Source organism: Perognathus longimembris, chromosome 14 (assembly GCF_023159225.1).
Source record: "Perognathus longimembris pacificus isolate PPM17 chromosome 14, ASM2315922v1, whole genome shotgun sequence".
In the NCBI taxonomy this organism is placed as follows: Eukaryota; Metazoa; Chordata; class Mammalia; order Rodentia; family Heteromyidae; genus Perognathus; species Perognathus longimembris.
The window spans coordinates 35132243-35155545 of NC_063174.1; the positions used below are offsets into that span (position 1 = coordinate 35132243).

Below are 23303 nucleotides of genomic sequence, written 5' to 3' on the forward strand. Positions count from 1 at the left end.
AACATATAAAATAGACATGCACTCTGATGTTCAGTCCAAAAACCTAGAAAACATACTTGATTTTTCAGCTGCTTTTCTTCCACATCACCACAATCACTCAGTGTAGATAGTTTTCCTTCAAAATTTTATCAAATTTGTTTATACTGCCTTTTCTGACTCTGGTTCACACCAATGTCATCCTTATCAAACAATTCTAGTAATTCTAAATACTTATTTCCACTCATTCTTCTCTAATCTGTTCTCTACATAGCAGCCAGATAAACCTTGTATCAAGAGGAAATCAAATTGTAACAGTTCTTATCCTCAAAACCATTTAGTAACTCTCTATAACAATCATAATAAAATGCAATCTATTTGAGTACCAGACCCTGGTTTCTGGTCTCCTTTTTTAATTTCATTACCATTTTTCTCTCTCTTTACAAAGCTATACTGGCTTCCTTTTCATTGCAACAATTACTATTGATGGTTTTAGTGGTTTCCCATCCCTTCTAGACATTAATGTAACTGGCACAGTTGAGCAATCTTTGGACCTGGGCTAAGACCTTTTAGTCACACCTGGCAGCACACTGCAGTCATCAGCTGTACAGTCAGTAGTGAGTCAGCTCTGCTAACCTACTAACACATGATTGGACTCTGAACTGTTTTCTGAGGTGATCTATATGTGATAGGACTTGTTGTTCCACTGAAGGTGAGGCTGTCTTTCACACACCAGTTTTCACAGCAGTTTTCCCACACCCAACACTCTCCTATCCATACCTACCCCTTGTGGATCTGTCCTGTTCCATCCATACACTGGGAGATTTGCTGGAGTTACAACTCTCCCTTCTTTAATGATGGTACTAGCTCACTCTTAAATAATAAACCCTTCTCAAGATGTCTGTAACTGAGATACAAGGAGCAACAAAACATTTCTTTTCCAGTTCTGGCCTGTCAACAACCAGATAAGTCAATGTGATGGGACATTTCTAAATTGGACCTAAGACTTTCAAGAGCTGTGCACTCACACTGGGACTAGGAATGTCAATGTGTTGTCACCAAGACTGTCTGGTTTCCCACATATTGATGGTTTTGGTCCCTTCCCACCCTAGACAGCTAGGATTTGTGGTGTTTTCTACTTTACTTGAAGTAAATTTTGTATTTCTCTATAGTTTTTCAGTTGTCCAGTCATAACTCTTGATCTTTTCCCTCTTTCTCTTTAGAGCTTAGCTTCTCCTTTGTTATCTGACTCTATTCACAGTCACACAGAAAGGCTCTATTCTGTCTTCGTTCCTTGGGAACCATCCGGAAGTATTCTTTGATGAAAATGAGTAGCATCTATTACATACAACACAAAGTTCCAGTTCAAGATAGTTCACAGTCTGTTATACATTGGTGATACTTTTTTTTTCCAAATTTTATTATCAAACTGATGTACAGAGAGGTTACAGTTTCATACGTTAGGCATTGGATACATTTCTTGTACTGTTTGTTACCTTGTCCCTCATATCCCCCTCCCCCCTCCCCCTTACTCTTTCCGCCCCTAAGGTGTTCAGTTCACTTACACCAAACAGTTTTGCAAGTATTGCTTTTGTAGTTGTTTGTCTTTTTTTACCCTGTGTCTCTCAATTTTGGTATTCCCTTTCAATTTCCTAGTTCCAATACAAGTATACACGGTTTCCAATATTCTCAGATAAGATTACAGAGATAGTGTAGGTACAGCCACAGGAAGGTGATACAAGAACATCATCAATAATAGAAGCTACAGATACACATGGGACGTTGAAAGTAGTTACAACTGTGATATAACAATTGTCTCCATAACATGGAGTTCATTCCACTTAGCATCATCTTAGGTGTTCATAAAGGTATAGCTATTGGGCCTTGTGATGCTCTGCTATGAGTTGCCTAAACCTGTACTAATTATTCCCAATAAGGGAGACCATAGAGTCCATGTTTCTTTGGGTGTGGCTCACTTCACTTAGTATAACTTTTTACAAGTCCTTCCATTTCCTTACAAATGGGACAATATCATTCTTTCTGATAGAGGCATAAAATTCCATTGTGTATATGTACCACATTTTCCTGATCCATTCGTCTACTGAGGTGCATTTGGGTTGGTTCCAGATTCTCGCTATGACAAATTGTGCTGCGATGAACATTGTTGTGCTGGTGGCATTACTGTGATTTTGTTTGTGATCATTTGGATAGATACCCAAAAGTGAGGCTGCTGAGTCATAGGGGAGATCTATATTTAGCCTTCTGAGGAATGTCCATATTGCTTGCCAGAGTGGCTGAACCAGTTTACATTCCCACCAACAATGAAGTAGGGTTCCCTTTTGGCCACATCCCCTCCAACAGTTGTTATTGTTAGTTTTCTTGATATATGACATTCTTACTGGGGTGAGATGGAATCTCAATGTTGTTTTGATTTTCATTGATTTGCATATGATTTGATTTATGGCCAGTGATATAGAGCATTTTTTCATAGGTCTCCTGGCCATTCTCATTTCCTCAGCAGAGAAGTCTCTTTGTAAGTCTTTAGCCCACTTGATGAGGGGGCTATTGGTTCTTTGTGGTTTTGTTTTGGAAGAGGGTAATTTTTTTAGTTCTGCATATATTTTAGATATGAGGCCTTTGTCCGTTGAATGGCCGGTAAAGATCTTCTCCCAGTCTGTGGGCTTTCTGTTTATCTTGTGAGCTATGTCCTTTGCCGTGCAGAAGCTCTGCAGTTTGATGCAGTCCCATTTGCCTAACCTTTCTTTGATTTGTAGCCTTTCTGGGTCTTTGTTAAGGAAGTTCTGTCCTGTGCCAAGGAGCCCAAGTGTTTCTCTTACTCCTCCCTTTAGTGTTTTCAGGGTGTCTGTTTTGATTTCGAGGTCTTTAATCCATTTGGAATTGATTTTGGTGCAGGATCATATATAAGGATCTAGTTTTAGTTTGTTGCATGTGATGAGCCAGTTTTGCCAGCACCATTTGTTAAAGAGGCTATCTTTCTTCCATACTATTGTTTTAGCTCCTTTATCTAAGATTAAGTAGGCGTAGTTCTATGGGTTCATTTCTGGGTCTTCAATTCTGTTCCATTGGTCTTCAGGCCTGTTCCGGTGCCAATACCAAGCTGTTTTTATTACTACAGCTTTATAATACAGCTTGAAGTTGGGTATTTTAATTCCTCCAGTACTGTTCTTTCTGCTTAGGATTGTTTTTGCTATTCTAGATCTTTTATTGTTCCATATGAATTTCTGGATTGCTTCCTCTATTTCATTAAAAATGGTGTTGGGATATTAATAGGTATTGCATTGAATTTGTAGATAGCCTTTGGCAATATTGCCATTTTGATTATATTAATCCTCCCAATCCAGGAGCATGGGAGGTTTTTCCATTTCCTTAGTTCTGAATTTCGTTTTTCAAGCTTTTAAAGTTCTCATCAAAGAGGTCTTTCACTTCTTTGGTTAAGGTTATTCCTAGGTATTTTATGTTTTGGGGGGCTATTGCAAAAGGAGTTGCTTTCCTGATTTCAGCCTCGGTCTTCGGGTCATTAGCATAGAGAAAGGCCGTTGATTTTTGAAGATTTATTTTATATCCTGCAACTTTGCCAAAGTTTTGGATCAGCTCTAGTAGCTTGGGGGTAGAGTCTATGGGATTCTTTAGGTATAGGATCATGTCATCTGTGAAGAGAGAAAGTTTAACTTCATCTTTTCCTATTTGGATCCTGTTTATATTTTCTTCTTGCCTAATTGCTCTGGCTAGGAATTCTAGTACTATGTTGAAGAGCAGGGGAGAGAGTGGACATCCCTGCCTTGTTCCTGATTTTAAAGGGAATGGCTTTAGTTTTTCACCATTTAGAGTTATGCTTGCTGTTGGTTTGTCATAAACTGCCTTGATTATATTCAGGAATGTTTCCTGGAATCCCAGTTTTTCCAGGGCTTTTAGCATAAATGGGTGCTGGATTTTATGGAACGCTTTTTCCGCATCCAGAGATAAAACCATGTGGTTCTTTACCTTGTTCCGGTTGATGTGGTGGATTACATTAATTGACTTGCCTGTATTATACCAACTTTGCATCCCTGGAATGAAACCAGTTTGATCGTGGTGTATGATTTTTTGATAACCTGTTGAAGTCGATTGGCCAGAATTTGTTGAGAATTTTTGCGTGTATGTTCATTAGGGAAATCGGTCTGTAGTCCTCTTTCCGTGATGAGTCCCTGCCTGGTTTTGGGATGAGGGTTATACTGGCTTCATAGAATGAGTCTGGTAGTGAACGTTCTCTTTCAATTTCATTGAAGAGTTTGAGAAATATTGGTGTGAGTTCTGTCTTGAAGGCCTCGTAGAATTCTGCAGTGAATACGTCTGGACCTGGGCTTTTCTTGGATGGGAGATCATTTATTGCCGTTTCTATTTCAATACTGGATATGGGTCTGTTTAGAAGGTTTAAATCTTCATGTTTGAGTTTAGGGATATGAATTTTTTCTAGGAAATCATCCATTTCTTCCCAGTTCTCGAATTTGTTGGCATAAAGGTTTGCAAAATAGTCCCTCATTATTTTCTGAATTTTGGTTATTCTGTGGTGACTTTACCTGTTTCATCTCTCATCTTGTTTATTTGAGTCTGCTGCCTAGGGCCTCATGTATACCAGGCAAGCATTCTTGCCACTAGACCATATTCCCAGCCCTGGATCTTGATTTTTGATCCAACTTATGAGCCTATGTCGTTTGATTGGAGAATTAAGTCCATTAATGTTGAGAGTTAGGATTGAGAGATGATCGTTTGTTCCTTTCGTTATCACTATCTTGCTTAAAGCTGTGTCTTCCCATTTCTTGATCTGATGTTTACTATTTAGGGTTCATTTCTCTGTCTGTATTGGGATCTTGATTATTTTCCCTGTATAGTACATCTTTGAAGATTTTCTGTATAGCTGGTTTGGTGGAGATATATTGTTTCAGTTTTTCCTTACTGTGGAAGACTTTTATTTGACCTTCGGCTATGAATGAGAGTTTGGCTGGGTACAGAATTCTTGGTTGATAGTTATTTTTATTTAATGTTTGGTATACTTCATTCCAGGCTCTCCTTGCTTTCGTGGTCTCTGCTGAGAAGTCTGGGGTAATTCTGATTGCTTTTCCTTTATATGTGATTGTTTTCTTCTCCCTAACAGCTTTGAGAATTTTTTCCTTGCACTCTACTGAACCTGTTTTGATCACTATATGTCGGTGGGATGTCCTATTGTGGTCTGGTCGGTTTGGGGTTCTAAATGCTTCTTGTATCTATATAGGCCTTTCCTTCTGGATATTTGGGAAGTTCTCAGCTAATATTTTGTTAAATAGGTTGCCTATCCCATTAACCTCTTTCTCCAAGTTTTCCTCAATACCTATTATCCTTAAATCGGGCTTCCTGATCATGTCTTGAATCTCCTGTAGTGATCTGTTTTGTTGATTGGACTGGATTTGTATTGATTTTTTATCTTTCTCCATAGAATCTAAGGAATCTTCCACTCCTGAAATTCTCTCCTCTGCTTCAGTTAGTCAGGACTGTAAGCTAGCTACTTGATTTCGAATCTCTTTTCCTTCTGACTGGTCTTTCCTGATGATTTCCATGTCATTTCTTAGGTCTTGTATGGACTTCTTTACTTCATTAACTTCATTTCTTTGGTTTTGAGTCTTGTCTCTTAAATCTTTAAGCTGGTTAGCTATCTTTTCACTTGACTCTTGAAGTTCATTTATCTTTCTATTTGTGGATGCCATGAAATTCTCCATTAATTGTTGCTTTGCCTCCTCACGCTCTAGAATAATTGAAGAGATTCAAACTTTTCATTTATCATGTTTATCAGTAGACTTTGTAGAGCATTTTGGGGGTTCTCTTCTATGTCTTTGACTGCTCTGCTTCCTGCTTGTTTTGTGTGGGAGAAAAGACTCCATTGTTTACCATCTTTCTTGTGTTCCTTCTGCCCATTTGCACTGGGAATGCCAATCTACAAGCACCTATGAGCACCATTTAAAACCCAAAGCAGCCCTTACCAAGCACTGTTGTGTAAATTTTACAAGTTCACAGTTATATACAGATACCCTGTATACCTGTCTATAAAATTAGATTTGGTGTTCCTAAAGAATACAATTTCAATATAACAACCGATCCTGGGCGCTGTAATCAGTAGTTACTTATTTACTGTTACAACCCTATAAGCAGTTCTTGTTTTTATATTAAGTTCTTTTAGGACTGGCTTTCTCTATGAACCCCTTTGATTCACTCAGATTAAGCTGGGATACCCTCTGTCCAATAACCAGGAGTCAATGGAAACTGGAGGTCCAGGCAGTAAGTCAGGAGGGTAAGTTGGAGGTATTAAAGAGAATAGAGTAAAATGTATTGGGGAGGAGGGGTGGTGGTTTTGGTTTAGTTTCAGTGACGTGGAAATGTGGAGAAGAGTAGAATCAGTAGAAAGAACAAGGTTCAAATCATTGACAATGGAGAGTTAGCAGAAAAGAGTGGAGTTGTTATTCATAGGAAAGTAATTTTTAGAGAAAGAGAACACAAAGAGAGAAATAAAGTAAAGATAGTGGAAGACAGATGCACAAAACAGAGAAAAATTATTTTAAAAAGAAAAAAAAAATAAAAAGGAAAAAAAACCCAGAAAAGGAACAACCCAAACAAACAGCAAAGAAAAAAAAACTTGATAAAACAAACAGGTAAAAATGGAAAACAAAACAAACAATCAAACAAAAAAATGGACAACGTTTCAGAAGTGAAAAAAAAAAATGGAGTCCTCCTTGTTTGGGTGGTCTTTCCCCAGTCTCTGGTTTCCTCACGATGGTCTGCAGTCTATTTTGCTGCTTGGCTGTGTTTGACTTGATTTCAGTTTGCAGAAGGTGGTTCTGTTCTGATCCTTCACCTATGTTGGTGCAATCCTGGGTCTCTGTGGTTTGCACAGCTAGGTGGCAGTCCTTGGCGTCCTCTGTAGATGGGGACTTGAGGAGTCTCAGGAACTGTAGCTCCTCTGTCTGCTATGGGGCAGCTGCCTTTAATGCCTGGCTATGAATAGGCTGTGGACTCAGCAGAGCGGGGCGCCTTTGGCCTGTTTTATCCAACTGAGAGTTGCTTGCCTAGGGGAGGCTACACGCTCCTGGGCGGGGCGGCCTCATTGGTGGTGGTGGCTATGGAGTGCAGCTCCATTTCGGGCTGGGAATTGGGCTTCCTTTGTGACGGGACTGTTTAACTTTCTCAGGAACTATTTGTTCCCCTGTCTGGTGTTTCCATGCCACTGGGAGCTGCTCTCTGCATTCGCTGTAAATTTAGAAAATCCGGCGGGCAGGATGGGGCACCTCTGGCTGAGCCGTGGCCCAGGACACGCCTCCCGCCTGGGCAGGGGGCGTTCTCCTGGGCGGAGGTGACTCTCACAGGTCTGTCCCTCTTGCCCTTTTCAAAGATGGCTACTTTGACCTCACTTTCCCCAGGCCCGCTTTAGTTCCAATCTGGTCTGACCCAATGCCAGTGGCAAAGATGGCGCTTTGCTCTGGTGGTGGGGGAAGGGCTGCCTTCCAGAAGCTGCTCTTTGGGTGCGAGTGGGAATGTCTTTCGTGGGGTACTCACGCTTTCTCTGCGATTTCAGGTCGTCCGTGCTCAGCCGCCGCCTGGAGTATTTCTCCCTGGTCTCCGCTGTGTGCTTTAGCTGCGCGGCTAGCGGGTTGCTGTGCAAGCGCCGGCACTGGCGTGGCGGTGGGACGCTGCTCGGAGCTCAAATCTGTGTTTTCAGACGAGCAAAGTCGATTTTTCCTTCCTGGCCAGAATCCCTGTACTGTTAGAACTTACTCTAGCTGTCTTTCTAGGCGTAAAAGTTTCTATGGGGTGATAAAACTACGGTGTCGGATGGAGCGCAGCTTGTGCTCTGCAGCTCCTCCGCTGTCTTCTACAGCTGTTCCCCCCTTTTTTTTTTTTTTTAATGTTCCTATCTTGGGGCTTGAACTCAGGGCTTGGGCACTGTCCCTGAGCTTTTTTACTCAAGGCAAAGGCTCTCTCACATGAGACGGCTCCTCTTCTGGCTTTGTGGAGTTTAATTGGAGATGAGTCTCACAAACTTACAATACCAGTTATTTATGAATAAAATTACACCACAGTTTTCTTTTAATTAAAAAAAATATGTACCTACCAAGTCGTTAGAACAAATTTCAGTTACTACAGGCTTAGTGTGTTGGCACAAGCTTGTTATCCCAGCTACTTAGGAGACAGAGATCAGAGATCAGGATGATTACAGTTTGTGGCCAACCTAGACAAACAGTAAAGTAATGAGATCCCTGTTTCATCAATCATAGTATAGTAGCATATGCCTGTAATTTCTGCTACTGGGAGGCATAGTTAAATGGATTGAAGTGCTAAAGCCAAATAAGGGCTGGTAACATGGTTCAAGAAGTAGATCACATGCCTAGCATGAATGAGGCTCAAGAGCATACCCTTCGAAATTGCAAAAGCTCCTCCCCATAAAAAGATAATTGAGTTTCTGTGAGTACTATGAGATAACTATGAGTACGTATTTACTTATTCTTACTTAGAATTTCACCATGGGAGTTACGATGAACCAGTTCTGAAGACATTCAGGGAAACAAAAGTTTTGATAGCTTTTCTTTTAAAAAATATGATTTTAGTATTTTTATAGTTTTTCTAGATATATGGCTTGAGGCAGAGGGTGGAGTATTATATTTGAGTATTTGGTACTTTTTGCCATGATAGACAATCAGTGAAGTTTGTTTCATTGTTTAATGTAGTTAAAATTGTATGTTAGTCACAATCTATAATTTAGTAGTCCGTAGAAATCAAATTCTTTGGAGTTAACTCTTCGTTGTGAATTTCATTTTGAATATATGTTCTGTTATTACCAGTGGTTTTGAATACATGTGTGTATATATGTAATATATACATATACAAATATATGATATATGTATTTACACATATATATGCATATACATGTACATGCATATGTGTCTCTGTGTATATATATCATATATGCATATACATATATATGATTTTTTCTACAGTATAAACATTTTGGCTTATCATACATGTTCTTCATTTTGTGTGTCATCTTGTTTTGAAGCTTCTATACTATTGTTTTTTTGTTATTTTTCATATCTCTTAGTCTCTTTTGTATGTTCGCCTTTTTTAAAAACTACATTCTATGTCACTGACTAAGATCTGCTTTTCAGTTTATGGATTCTCTTTTTAGTTGTGTCTCCAATAATATCTTATGATTTCTTTGTCTCTAGTTCTGAAATATTATGTGTTTCATTCATGAAAGTCTTGGTTAATTAATTTCAAATAAACTACTAGTTTTTTCTGTATGCAGTACTTTATTTTATTTAAGCATATTAACTATGCTCATTTATTTAAAAATTTGTATAAAGTTCTGCTCTGTACTTTGATGTTTCTGTGTACTCATACTCTCATGGCATATTTTTTAATATATTTTTCTTTGATGTTTGTTGGGCAATTTTTTTTTTTTTTTTGCCAGTCCTGGGCCTTGGACCCAGGGCCTGAGCACTGTCCCTGGCTTCTTCCCGCTCAAGGCTAGCACTCTGCCACTTGAGCCACAGTGCTGCTTCTGGCCGTTTTCTGTATATGTGGTGCTGGGGAATGGAACCTAGGGCCTCGTGTATCCGAGGCAAGCACTCTTGCCACTAGGCCATATCTCCAGCCCTGTTGGGCAATTTTTAAAGTAGAGCTTATTTGTTTATAGGGGAACTTGGTTTTCCTATAGACATAGAATATTGTTAGTCTGAAATCACTTTAATTTTTTGAGTGGTATGGATTGAGGTCATAAAGTTACACAAATATGTATTGCAATTACAAGTTATGGAATGTTTTTTCTCTTTTCCTTTTTCTTAATCTTTTTCTCTTCTATACAGATCAAAGGAAGGTAGACCTGCATCTGTCTACTTCCTATTTGTGTTTTTAATCTCTTTTTCATAGTCAAGACTGTGATTTACATGATCTGATTTCATAGCCAGAGTGAATTTTAAATTCCAGTTTCTTATTCTTTGGGCCCTTTAATACTCAGGATATATTCCAAAAGATCTGCAAATTCTACTAAAGTGCAGCAAATACTTTCCCTTTCTAAACCTTCACCTATTATGAAAAGGATGATACCTCCTTTTTGCTATGACTTTTTATAAATTTTGTTTCTAATAAAAATTAATTAATTAATTAATTAATTAATTAATTTATTTATTTATTTTGCCAGTACTGGGGCTTGAGCTCGGGCCTAAGCACTGCCCCTATCTTCCTTTTGTTCAAGGCTAGCACTCTGCCACCTGAGCCACATCGCCACTTCTGGCCTTTTCTATATATGTGTTGCTCAGGAATAGAACCCAGGGCTTCATGTATACGAGGAAAGCACTCTACCACTAGGCAATATACCAAGCACCTTAACCATATGTTTTACAAAGTTTGTGAGGTGTATGTGGAAAAGTTTTAGATGCACTATATTAATATTAGTATCAATTGAATATTTTGGTCAGCAGTAATTTGAAAGTTCATCCGTTTTGTTTTCTGGACTATTCTAACAGATATCTTTGATGTTTGGAATGAGAAGCAAGTTTCAAGCCTGAAAAGTTATTTGTATGGATTTGTGGTTACTTTACTCCAAGTGTAATTAGAATTCTTTCACTTTCTTGATCATATCCATGTGACTCCTAGTTCTCCAGGGATATTAAAGTGATAAAAATTGCCTGAGGCATAGCGGATTTTTTAAGAGTATAGCAAAATCTGCAAAGCTTTGCTAAGATAATTAGATTTTTTTTGCTCAGATGGTTGGATTTTTTTTATTCTTGAAACAATAACCTAAAATTTTATTTAAAATTAAGTATTTAATTCAAAAGTAATTTATTATTTTAATGTGATGAACTAAAACAGACTTTTATCCTAACCCACAAGAGTTACATAAGAATAGTCTGTAGTCACAGAAGTCATTCTATTATATAGGGTCTATTCTATTTAAACTGTATAGCTACAAATATCTCTTTGAGCCATCTGCTTATAAGTATTTTAGATTAAGATCTAGAAAATGAAGATACTTAAAAAATCTTTTCATTATTGACTCTTGATTTTCCTCTTTACAGAATGTTTTTGCTTTGAGCAAAAATACATCAATGATGAAAACTTAGTGTCTTTTAAAATACAATTTTTAGCCTTGTATAGAAACAACTCTATCAAGATGAAGTGATTTCATTGAAACATTGAATTACAAGTTTAAATAAATAAGGAAAACCACACCTATGCATATATATTTTTTCCACAAGAAGTATATGTTAATTCCTTAAATTTGATGTTCTATTGTTTGTGTATTAATTATTTAAATCATTACCTGAACATAAAGCCCAAAATATTAATATTAATGTTAGTACATATACCTGGAATCCTAGTACCTGGGAAGCTAAGGCAAAAATATATGTTGTCAAGTCTCTGTCAAGTATTCAGCTTAGCTGTTTTAGCATAAATGTAGCCATAGACATACCAACAAAAGAATATATGTGTTCCAGTAGAATTTTATCTAAAGAAATAATTAGTGACTAGATTTGTGAACCTCTCCTGTAATCCATTCATCATTCTATTATTATTTTCCTCTATCTTCTCAAACCTATACATCTTTTTACCAATCCTTACTGTTCATCTTATGACTTGAAGAACTGAGAACTTTAGCACTTTACCATTTCATCTACTTTCTTTAGTCTGTCTTAAACACTATGCCTTCTCTTATGTTATAATGATGAATATACATGGAAGAACTGTCCAGGCCTCTAGTGAACATCAAGGCTTATATTTGTGCATGTAATCCCTTCAGTTCTCACCAACCTAAAGATTTAACAGTTCTTTGATATTTTGAATCTTTCATATTGTCTTCCTCCTCTATTTTTCTCATTGACATACAAAGCATGCTGTAATTGTCTTGTTCTTTCAGAACTATCATTGATCCCTCTTCTAATTTTTGTTCCATTTCTATTTTTCTCTTTGTAAATAAAAGTTATTCTTTTAGTGTATAAATTTTTCTATCTATACCTTCTTCCATGCTCCCTTTTGGGAATGTCATGTAAAATTGCATACATACACAAAACTATGAGTCCATGAGTTTCACTTTCACAGCATCACTAATTTGCATTTCTTGACCACACTCCAAATTGCTACTGCAGTATTTTCAAGCATTTAATGATTTCATCCAGAAATATTTCATAATATAAAGTAAATGCTCCTTTACTTTATAGACATGAACACAGTACCATTACTGTACCTAAATAAAAATCAACATTTTCTTAATATTGTTTTCTTAAAATGTTCGATTTTCCCTCATTTCCCCTCCAGTTTTGGTTGGTTTCTTAAAACCAGCATCCAAGAAAAATTACTTTTATTTGATACATCTCTGAAGTATTATTTTATTTTGTTTTGTTTCTTAGAACTTGTTGAAAACAGTGATTTTTTTTTCTTTAGAATTACGCTGTTTCTGTGTATGGGTAACTAATTTTCCTGTGTCATGTATACTTAATATTGTTGATTTTTCTTTTTTTTCTGTAGGTTATGTGTGTAGTTCTGTCTGGAGTCAGATGTCTTTTCTATAACAGCTATTAATGTTTATTTTTTTATTTTTAAGTTTTTATTATAAAACTGATGTACATAGAGGTTACAGTTTCATACGTTAGGCATTGGATACATTTCTTGTACTCTTTGTTACCTTGTCCCTCATACCCCCCTCCCTCCCCCCCTGTCTCCCCCCCCCCCCCGGAGGTGTTCAGTTCACTTACACCAAACAGTTTTGCATGTATTGCTTTTGTAGTTGTTTCTCTTTTTTTTACCCTGTGTCTCTCAAATTTGGTATTCCCTTTGAATTTCCTACTTCCAATACCCATAAACACTGTTTCCAATATACTCAGATAAGATTACAGCGATAGTGTAAGTACAACCACAGGAAGGTGATACAAGAACATCATCAATAATAAAAGCTACAGATAAACATAGGACGTTCAAAGTAGTTACAACTGTGATATAACAATTGTTTCCACAACATGGAGTTCATTTCTCTTAGCATCATCTTATGTGTTCATAAGGGTATAGCTATTGGGCCTTTTGATGCTCTGCTATGAGTTGCCTAAACCTGTACTAATTATTCCCAATAAGGGAGACCATAGAGTCCATGTTTCTTTGGGTCTGGCTCACTTCACTTAGTATAGTTTTTTCCAAGTCCTTCCATTTCCTTACAAATGGGGCAATGTTTAATGTTTATTTTCTACATCCAATATTTTATTTGGAAGATCCCAATATTTTCTTGAATTCTAAGTAGTTTTAATTCTTGTTCTACCAAATTTGTTCTTAGTTTTCTCTTATCAGTTCTCTTTTCCATTTTTTTGCAGTTTCTTCTTAACATTCAGATATCCTAGGCTTTGAACCACTTCTCTTTCTAGTCTCTTTTACTCCCTTGGAAATTTAATAGTCTCATTACTTTTAGTACTAAGTAAATAAGGTACATTTATATTTCCAGACTGATATCCCCTTTGTATATCTAATTACTTCATATTTCACATTTGATATATAATTGAAACCCTAAATTATACTTCTCTAAAACTAAAGTCTTTGTTTTCTCCCTCCTTAATATCTTCACAGCCTTAGAGATTCAATCTCATTTGAAGGCACCAGTGTCCTTTCAGTTTTTTAGGTTGAAAACTTATAATCATCTTTCCTTACATCCATGTTCATAATGCCAGAAATATCTGATCCATTCTGTATTAAAAATATGTCTACAGTCTGACTTTTTTTAACCATCTCCAGTGATATAAACCTGGTTTATATTAAAATCACATATCTCAGTTGCTTATTACTATAACTTCCCAAATACTTACTTTACCCTTGTCTGCTCACAATCTTGTACTTTACATAGCATCTAAAATTATCATTTTAAAATAGAAAGGAGAAATAATACTATAAGTTTAAAATCATTTGGGTAACATTCCCTACCATAAAGTATTATTATTACTAAACATGATATCATAATAACACGTTTGTTTTTTTGTTGTTGTTGTTTTGGTTTGGTTTTTTGCCAGTCCTGGGCCTTGGAATCAGGGCCTGAGCACTGTCCTTGGCTTCTTTTTGCTCAAGGCTACCACTCTGCCACTTGAGCCACAGCGCCACTTCTGGCCATTTTCTATATATGTTGTGCTTGGGAATCAAACCCATGGCTTCATGTATACGAGCCAAGCACTCTTGCCACAAGGCCATATTCCCAGCCCATATTCTCACTCTTCTCAGCTAAAAATGTGAGTTTATGCCTTGACTCCTTGTCTCTGTAGGGACAAAAGGAATTTCTTCCTTCTGTTTAATGTTATTGTGAAGATGATATACAGAGAGGTTACAGTTACATATGTAAGGTACTGAGTACATTTCTTGTTACCCTCTCCCTCATTTTTCTACCACTTTCCCTCCTCACAACTCTCTTCCCTCAAGTTGTAAAGTTCATTTCCAAAATATTTTCTTGTGGCATCATTTCTTTAAAACATACTTTTCCAGTTGAGCATGGTGATTCACATCTGTAAAACTAACACTGAACCCTGAGACATCATGAGTTCAATGCAAGCCTGAATTATACAGTGAAAATATGTCTCAAAAATCCCCAAAATTTAATATTAAATTAATTCTTTATATCTTTCTTGTCAATAACATTGACATTGTAGCATTGAGACTCATACTTTTTTTATCCTCTTCTAAGGGAGTATAACTTAGAGAAGAATTGACTTATGGACTTCTCCACCAACACTATTTTAAAAGACTGATGCATATATTAACATTTTATATTACATGAAGAAAATTATGGGGTTAGGAATGTGGCCTAGGGGTAGAGTACTTGCCTAGCATGCAGGAAGCCCTAGGTTTGTTTCCTCAGCACCACATACACGGAGGGGAGGGGGAGGGGGGAGGAGGAAGGTGGTGTGGGGGGGAGAGAGCCAGAAATGGCACTGTGGCTCAAGTGGTAGAGTGCTATCCATGAGCAAAAAGAAGCCAGGGACAGTGCTCAGGCCTTGAGTTCAAGCACAATACTGGAAAATAAAAAATAAATAAATAAAAAGAAAATTATGACTTTACCTAAGTATTGTTCTGTAGTTTCTTTTGAGGATAATTCTTTTCTCTTTGTTTTTTATTTTGTTTTTGTTAATATATTTATAAAATGACATTTATCTTAGGTACTTGACATAGCATTTTATAAATTCTACATAACTCAAAGCATTATGAAAAAGAAATGATTGTTGAATTGAGCCTTAAAATAAATAAATCAGGGGCTGGGGATATGGCCTACTGGCAAGAGTGCCTGCCTCATACACATGAGGCCCTGGGTTCGATTCCCCAGCACCACATATACAGAAAATGGCCAGAAGTGGCGCTGTGGCTCAAGTGGCAGAGTGCTAGCCTTGAGCAAAAAGAAGCCAGGGACAGTGCTCAGGCCCTGAGTCCAATCCCCAGGACTGGCAAAAATAAAAATAAAAATAAATATAAATAAATAAATAAATCAGTTAACAAATACAATTTAAGAAGAGATGCTCTTTCTTTTAAAATTTTTTTTAATTTTTATTATAAAGAATGTACAGAGGAATTACAGTTACAGAAGTCAGGTAGTGAGTACATTTCTCTTTGGATCATGTAGTTTTTTCCTCTCTTCCCCACCTACAAGTTAATTTAGTGTTTAATCATTACCATTGAGATGCTGTTTCTTAATTTGATATAATTACCATTTTTAATTTAATATCGAAAATTATAGTATTTAAAATAAAGCAATGATGAAACATGTTGCAATGAGTTTTACAATTCTTTCAAATGGAACTAAAAGATCTACAGTCTCCCAGTGGATCTTTAACATGAAAAGCTCTAAAAGAATTATATATTTTATATAAGTGCTTTTTAAATGAGGCTACAAGTTCTCAATTTTACATCGAATAGGAGCTTACAAGTAGGATTTACATATTTCTTTGCCAAAATTTAGACAATAATATCTTCCTAGGAAAAATATAAAATTAATGTTATTTAAACTGTCATGTGATAACTTCTACAAGTGTCAAGAACCAAGCCAAGTATAAAGACATTTTAGACATTCTGCTCAAAACATGACTGGTTCATTAGAGTATAATATATGAATTCTTCTAGCTGCTTAGGAAAATCACTAAACAATGCAGATATTTGTGAGTTATTATTCCATCAAAATGAAGAGACTACATATCCCTGTGTCCAGAGCTTTTGTAACATACTTGAATCCTAAAGGATAATTAGGAGTTTGCAAAGTGACTAAGGAAATTCAAAATAGGGGTACTATAAAGGCATAATTCCAGAAGATTGCTTCATGTCTTTATGAAATTACTGATAATTGAACATGGCTAGAACTTGGACTGAACAAGTGAAGTGGAATAAGGGATAAGATATAAGATTTAGAATTGTCTTATCAAACTTAAGATATATCTGTGAGCCTAATATAAATATTATATATTTAATTACTATGTACCACATGACTTAGTAGATGTATGTTAATGTGGATTGATCTGTATTCATATATACTAAAGGCAAGAAGAGAAAACTGAGGCCAATATAGCAAATAAAGTTGTATAGGAAGTGTTTTACACTGTTCAAGTTAACTTTTTATCAATTCAGACTAGATTGTTATGACTTAAGGATATTAAATGTACCCTTCATGATAAATACAAAGAAAATATGTACAAGTATGCAAAAATAAATTCAAAGGAAGTCAAAATAATTCACTACAAGAGCAAAAAAGGGAAAATACAAAGATATATCTATACACACACACAGAATGGAACACAATTATGGAAGGAAAGAGGGAATAGAATAATAAGGACTAGAGTGGAAATGATTAAAGTTGAAAATGAAAAGCAATAGAAATAATCAAGGAAACAAAAACTTAATTCTTTGTTTTGAAAGGAACAGCAAGGGTGTAAAAAGTAAAATTACAAATGGGCGTGATGATCTTGCTAATAACCCTACATACATCAAAATAGTAAGATACTATATCCAACTATATTCAACAGTAAAAGGAAATAAAGTTTTGCTACATGCTGCAACATGAAGGAACTATGAAAACATACCTGGTGAAATAATTTTGACACTCATATATATGATCCACCTACTAAATGAAAGGTCAAGAAGAGACAAATTCATAGGGCAGAAAGCACAGTAGGGGTTAACAGTTCAGGGAAAAAAGAATTATTGTTTAATACTTGAAGTTTTTTGCTTTGGTTGATATAGATGTTTTGGAAATAAATGGTATGGTAGATACTGTTGAGAATGTAATTAACACCATTGAGTTGTACAAAATACTGATATTTAAAATTGTTAATATGAAACTTAACTAGTTATATTTTTCTCAATGGAATGCAAAGCAAAAATTATTTTTTTTTGTTGGTCATGGGCCTAGAACTCAAAGAATATAAACCAAACCAATTGCTCATAGATGGAAAGGTTATTTCTAGACTGTCAATGTATTATATTTTCTTCTATGTCTTTTTTTCTTATTTTTATTGTTATTATAAAGATGATGTACAAAGGGATTACAGTTATATAAGTTAGGACAATAAGTTTGGACAATGTCACCCCTTCCCTCACTCTCTCCCAGCCTTCCCCGCATTCCACCCATAAATTATATAGTTCATTTTGGCCATAGTGGCCAGTGAGTAACATTGCTCTGTTTGTTCACTCTTTCATATTATCTTTAAGTAATTGCACAAAAGAAATTAAATTGAACAAAAGTTTATGAATACAATGCATTTTAATCATTCTCACACTTCCTTCCCAATCCTATCCCTTACCCTCAATTTTCTTAATTTTGTGGGGTATGCATTGAATTTTATGCCTAAATTCTTCCCCTTTTCCTCTCTTCATTCTGTTTCATTTTGGTTTTCATTTTGTTTTGTTGTAATGGAGTTTGAACTAAATGCTCCTTTATAGACAAGTGCTCTACCACTTTAGCCATACCTCCAACCCTTTTTGCAGTAGTTATATTTCAGATAGGGTCACTTCTTTTTTGATGTAATAAATACAAAACGTAGGCACAAAATGTTTTCCTCCATCATCATTGGTGTGAGTCTTAGGTAATTATCAGTGATACTTTCATGCTAATAGCATCGCTCTTCCATATATTTCATATATTGTTGCTGGTTTTGAGAATATTTTCTTCTCCTAATTTCAGGTTGGGTGGGACTATATCAGCATACAAGATAGTACCAGACGAAATAGAAGAAATCAAGGTAGAGTATGGCACTTTTCACTTTAAAGACTTAGTATCTTTGTGGGGAGGTGGGAAAATAGTTGCTTTTTCTTTATATCATTGAGTCTCCATGTATGTTCATACACCATTAAATTCCAGATTACTCTACCTGAATTTCAAAAAGTATGTATAATAGAAAATCGTCATTATATATTTACCTACCATTTACATTTTGAGAGAAATATTAGAAGAATTAACACAAAACCTTTCTCTAAGCAACTCATTGAAAATGTACCAAACATTATATAAAAAGTAGTATGTACAATGCAGTATCTATTTATTTCATTGCGATTTCTTTCTCCTGTGTTACCTCACCAATTATAAATAATATCAGTTTTGTCATAAATATTTCCTATTTAATTTTGAAACACAGATGTCAACTTTAATTAGAATTTGTATAACAAAATAAAAATAACCTAATTATTAGAACCATACAACTTTCCTTTCTCTAAATTTTACTGTTTTATTAAATATTAATCATCTAAATGTAACACATTACCCTTGTATAGAATCAGTTATCATATGTTTTGAACTACATTTACCTTTTCATAAATAAAATTTGATATTTCATCATAGTGATCAAGGATGAAGAATACTAGATAAGGTATTAACAGTTACATGTAGGAATCTTACCTAATCATGATTCTTAGCTTGACTAAATTTTTCACTATCAGCTTCAATAGTTGGTAGTTTTAGTAAATACATAATTTATTTGCCTTGTCTTTAATTCATCTAAACCCATTGATCATTGTTAGTTTATATATTATTTGTTCCAATGTGTCAGCTATTGATTGTCAAAAATTAAGACATAATTTTATTTAGCAGATTTTATCTAGGATTACAAAGTTTCAAGGAAACTAATTCCAACTTGATGAACTTGATGTAAGCTCATAATTGTTGAGGATTTAACTGAGAAAAATGTTAGGTTTAATGCATAGCCCTCATTCTGAAATGGAGATAAATAAAATAAACTTGGAATTCATTTTTATGTAAAGTTAAAAGTTTATATAAAGGTAAAAAATTATGAATATATTCCTTCTTGTAATATTATTATAATGGCTCTAAATTTGATTTCTAGAAACTTTAGCATTCAAATATTTATATATTTTGAGACAGCATTTATATAAAGAATACAATGTTTAAGTCATCTGTTATTATTAAGTGAAGATGGAGAAAAAAATGGATTCAAAAAATACCATTGCATAAGCAATGATGTTTGATGATATCTTAGATATTGAGGGTAAGAAGGAAAAATCAGCTCATGTTTCTGATTTGGAAGGTTGAGTAAAAGTGTTGTTCTTACCTTTAGGAGGTTATATAGAGAAGGAACACTTTTTGAGAAGAAACAGAGTAAATTATAGACATGAATTTGTATTCCCTCTCTCTGGTAACTATGTAGTCACTATTTCTTAACCTGAAAATAATAGGAGAGTAACAATGTAAACAAATAGTATTGTGATGTATAATCATACAATAGTTGGTTAAGATCAGCCTAGTGAATATAATTACATACCAATGCTTGTGAAGTATTTTCAGTGGAGTGAAAAAGTAAGAGGCTAATTAGGTATACCATAAAACTAAATGATTAATATTTCACTTAGTAATTTCCAAAATACTCCCTATCTTTTAATATTTTTTTCATTATGTTGTTTTCTTATATAAATTGTATCTCAGGCAAATCTTGTGTGACATGGTTTGTTTTTTTCTACCAATTACTATACATTATATGTAATCCAGGTGGACATAAAATGTAGAATCAAATTATATTTCACAATTATTGAAAGAAAAACTATAACAAAATATTTTGCCAGCATTTGATGTCACCATTATTAGCACTCTCAGTTGAAATCAGATACAGTTGGTTTTTTTAGAATTGTCTCAAGAATGTAAAATATATGGATTTAAGAATTTTAATTGTTATTGGAATTCAAACAAGATGACTACACAAAGTACCAGCTCCTTTGGGACACAGCAAAGGCAGTAGAGGGAAATTTATATCTCTGAGTGCCTACATCAACAAACTGGCGAAACAGCAACTCAACAACTGAAGGAAGCACCTTAATCTCCTAGAAAGAGAACAACAAGCCAAACCTCAAGTCAATAGATGGAAGCAAATAATTAAAATCAAATCAGAATTAAATGAATTAGATCCAAAAAAAACAAAACATCGAAAGAATCAACAAAACAAAGAGTTGGTTCTTTGAAAAAAATTAACAAGATAGACAGACCCCTAGCAAACCTGACCAAAAAATGAAAGCAGCAAAACCAGATAAACAAGATCAGAGATGAAACAGGTAACATCACCACAGAAACAACCAAAATTCAGAACACAATAAGGGACTATTTTGCAAACCTTTACACCAACAAATTTGAGAACCTGGAAGAAATGGATGATTTCCTAGAAAAAATTGATATCCCCAAACTCAACCATGAAGATTTAGACCTTCTGAACAGACCCATATCCAGCATTGAAATAGAAACGGCAATAAGTGATCTCCCATCCAAGAAAAGCCCAGGTACAGACGAATTCACAGCAGAAGTCTACAAGTCCTTCAAAACAGACCTCACACCAATATTTCTCAAACTCTTCAATGAACTTGAAAGAGAAAGTTCACTACCAGACACATTCTATGAAGCCAGTATAACCCTCATCCCCGAACCAGAAAAGGAAGGACTCATCACAGAAAGAGAACTATAGACCGATTTCCCTGATGAACATAGATGCAAAAATTCTCAACAAAATTCTGGCCAATCGAATTCAACAGGTCCTCAAAAAATCATACACCATGATCAAGCTGGATTCATCCCAGGAATGCAAAGTTGGTTCAATACACACAAGTCAATTAATGTAATCTACCACATCAACCGGAGCAAGGTAAAGAACCACCTGGTTATATCTCTGGATGTGGAAAAGGCATTCGATAAAATCCAGCACCCATTTATGCTAAAAGCCCTGGAAAAACTGGGATTCCAGGGAACACTCCTGAATATAATCAAGGCAGTCTATGACAAACCGACAGCAAGTATAATTCTAAATGGTGAAAAACTAAAGCCATTCCCTTTAAAATCAGGAGCAAGACAGGGGTGTCCGCTCTCCCTTGTCTTCAACATAGTACTAGAATTCCTAGCCAGAGCAATTAGGCAAGAAGAAAATATAAAGGGGATCCAAATAGGAAAAGATGAAGTTAAACTTTCTCTCTTCGCAGATGACATGTTCCTATACCTAAAGAACCCCATTGACTCTACTCCCAAGCTACTAGAGCTGATCCAAAACTTTGGCAAAGTTGCAGGATATAAAATAAACCCTCAAAAATCAATGGCTTTTCTTAAAGGAGCTAAAACTATAGTCTGGAAGAAAGACAGCCTCATTAACAAATGGTGCTGGAAAAACTCGCTCAACACATGCAACAAATTAAAACTAGATCCTTATATATCACCCTGCACCAAAATCAATTCCAAATGGATCAAAGACCTCGAAATTAAAACAGATACCGTGAAAATACTAAAGGAAGGAGTAGGAGAAACACTTGGGTTCCTTGGCACATGACGGAACTTCCTTAACGAAGACCCAGAAATGCGACAAATCAAAGGATGGAGAAATGGGACTACATCAAACTGCTGAGCTTCTGCAGGTCAAAGGACATAGCATGCAAGATAAACAGAAAGCCCACAGACTGGGAAAAGATCTTTACTGGCCATACAACGGACAAAGGCCTCATATCTAAAATATATGCAGAACTAAAAAAAATTACATTCCTCCAAAACAAAACCACAGAGAACCAATAGCCCCCTCAAAAAGTGGGCTAAAGACTTAAGAAGAGACTTCTCTGAAGAGGAAATGAGAATGGCCAATAAACACATGAAAAATTGCTATACATCACTGGCCATAAAGAAATGCAAATCAAAAGAACATTGAGATTCCATCTCACCCCAGTAAGAGTGTCCTATATCAAGAAAACTAACAATTACAAATGTTGGAAGGGATGTGGCCAAAAGGGAATCCTACTTCATTGTTGGTGGGAATGTAAAATGGTTCAGCCACTCTGGAAAGCAGTACGGAGATTCCTCAGAAGGCTAAACATAGAGCTCCCCTACCACCGAGTAGCCCCACTTTTGGGTATCTACCCAAAGGATTACAAGCAAGAACACATTAAAACCACCAGCACAAAAATGTTCATCGCAGCACAATTTGTCACAGCTAGAATTTGGAACCAACCCAGATGCCTCTCAGTAGACGAATGGATCAGGAAAATGTGGTACATATACACAATGGAATTTTATGCCTCTATCAGAAAGAATGACATTGCCTCATTCGTAAGGAAATGAAAGGACTTGTTCCATTTGTAAGGAAATGGAAGGACTTGGAAAAAGTTACACTAAGTGAAGTGAGCCAGACCCAAAGAAACATGGACTCTATGGTCTCCCTCATAGGGAATAATTAGCACAGGTTTAGGCTAGTCACAGCAGAGGATCACAAGAACCCAGTAGCTATGCCCTGAAAAATGCATAAGATGATGCTAAGTGAAATGAACTCCATGTTATGGAAATGACTGTTATATAACTGTTGTAATTACTTTCAACATGCGATGTGAAATCATAGCTTCTATTATTGATGGTCCTCTTGTATCCCCTTCCTGTGGTCATACCTTCACTATCTCTGTATCCTATCTGAGTACATTGGAAACCGTGTATACAGGTATTAGAACTAGGAAACTGAAGGGGAATACCAAAACGAGAGACACAGGGTAAAAAAGACAAACGATTACAAAAGCACTACTTGCCAAACTGTTTAGTGTAAATCTACTGAACAAATCATGGGGGGAAAGGGAAAGGGGGAGGGGGAGGGAGGAATGAGGGAGGAGGCAACAAACAGTACAAGAAATGTATCCGATGCCTAAAGTATGAAACTGTAACCGCTCTGTATATCAGTTTGACAATAAAAAATAAAAAATTCAAAAAAAAGAATTTTAATTGTAGATGAATATATTTGAGTACTCTTGAGTTATCTAAGCAGTACAACTGAGCTTGATACAGTTTATAATATATC

At 35.7% G+C, this 23303-nt stretch overlaps 1 protein-coding gene across 2 annotated transcripts in view; it reads left to right on the forward strand.

The window, feature by feature from the left end:
- The window catches only part of Gphn (gephyrin), a 386872-nt gene that overhangs the window by 121928 nt on the left and 241641 nt on the right, over positions 1 to 23303 (forward strand). For both annotated transcript variants that reach the window (XM_048361849.1, XM_048361848.1), the window contains exon 3: positions 18179 to 18236. In XM_048361849.1, coding sequence (XP_048217806.1) covers positions 18179 to 18236 — 58 coding nt within the window. The remainder of the gene's footprint in view (positions 1 to 18178; positions 18237 to 23303) is intronic.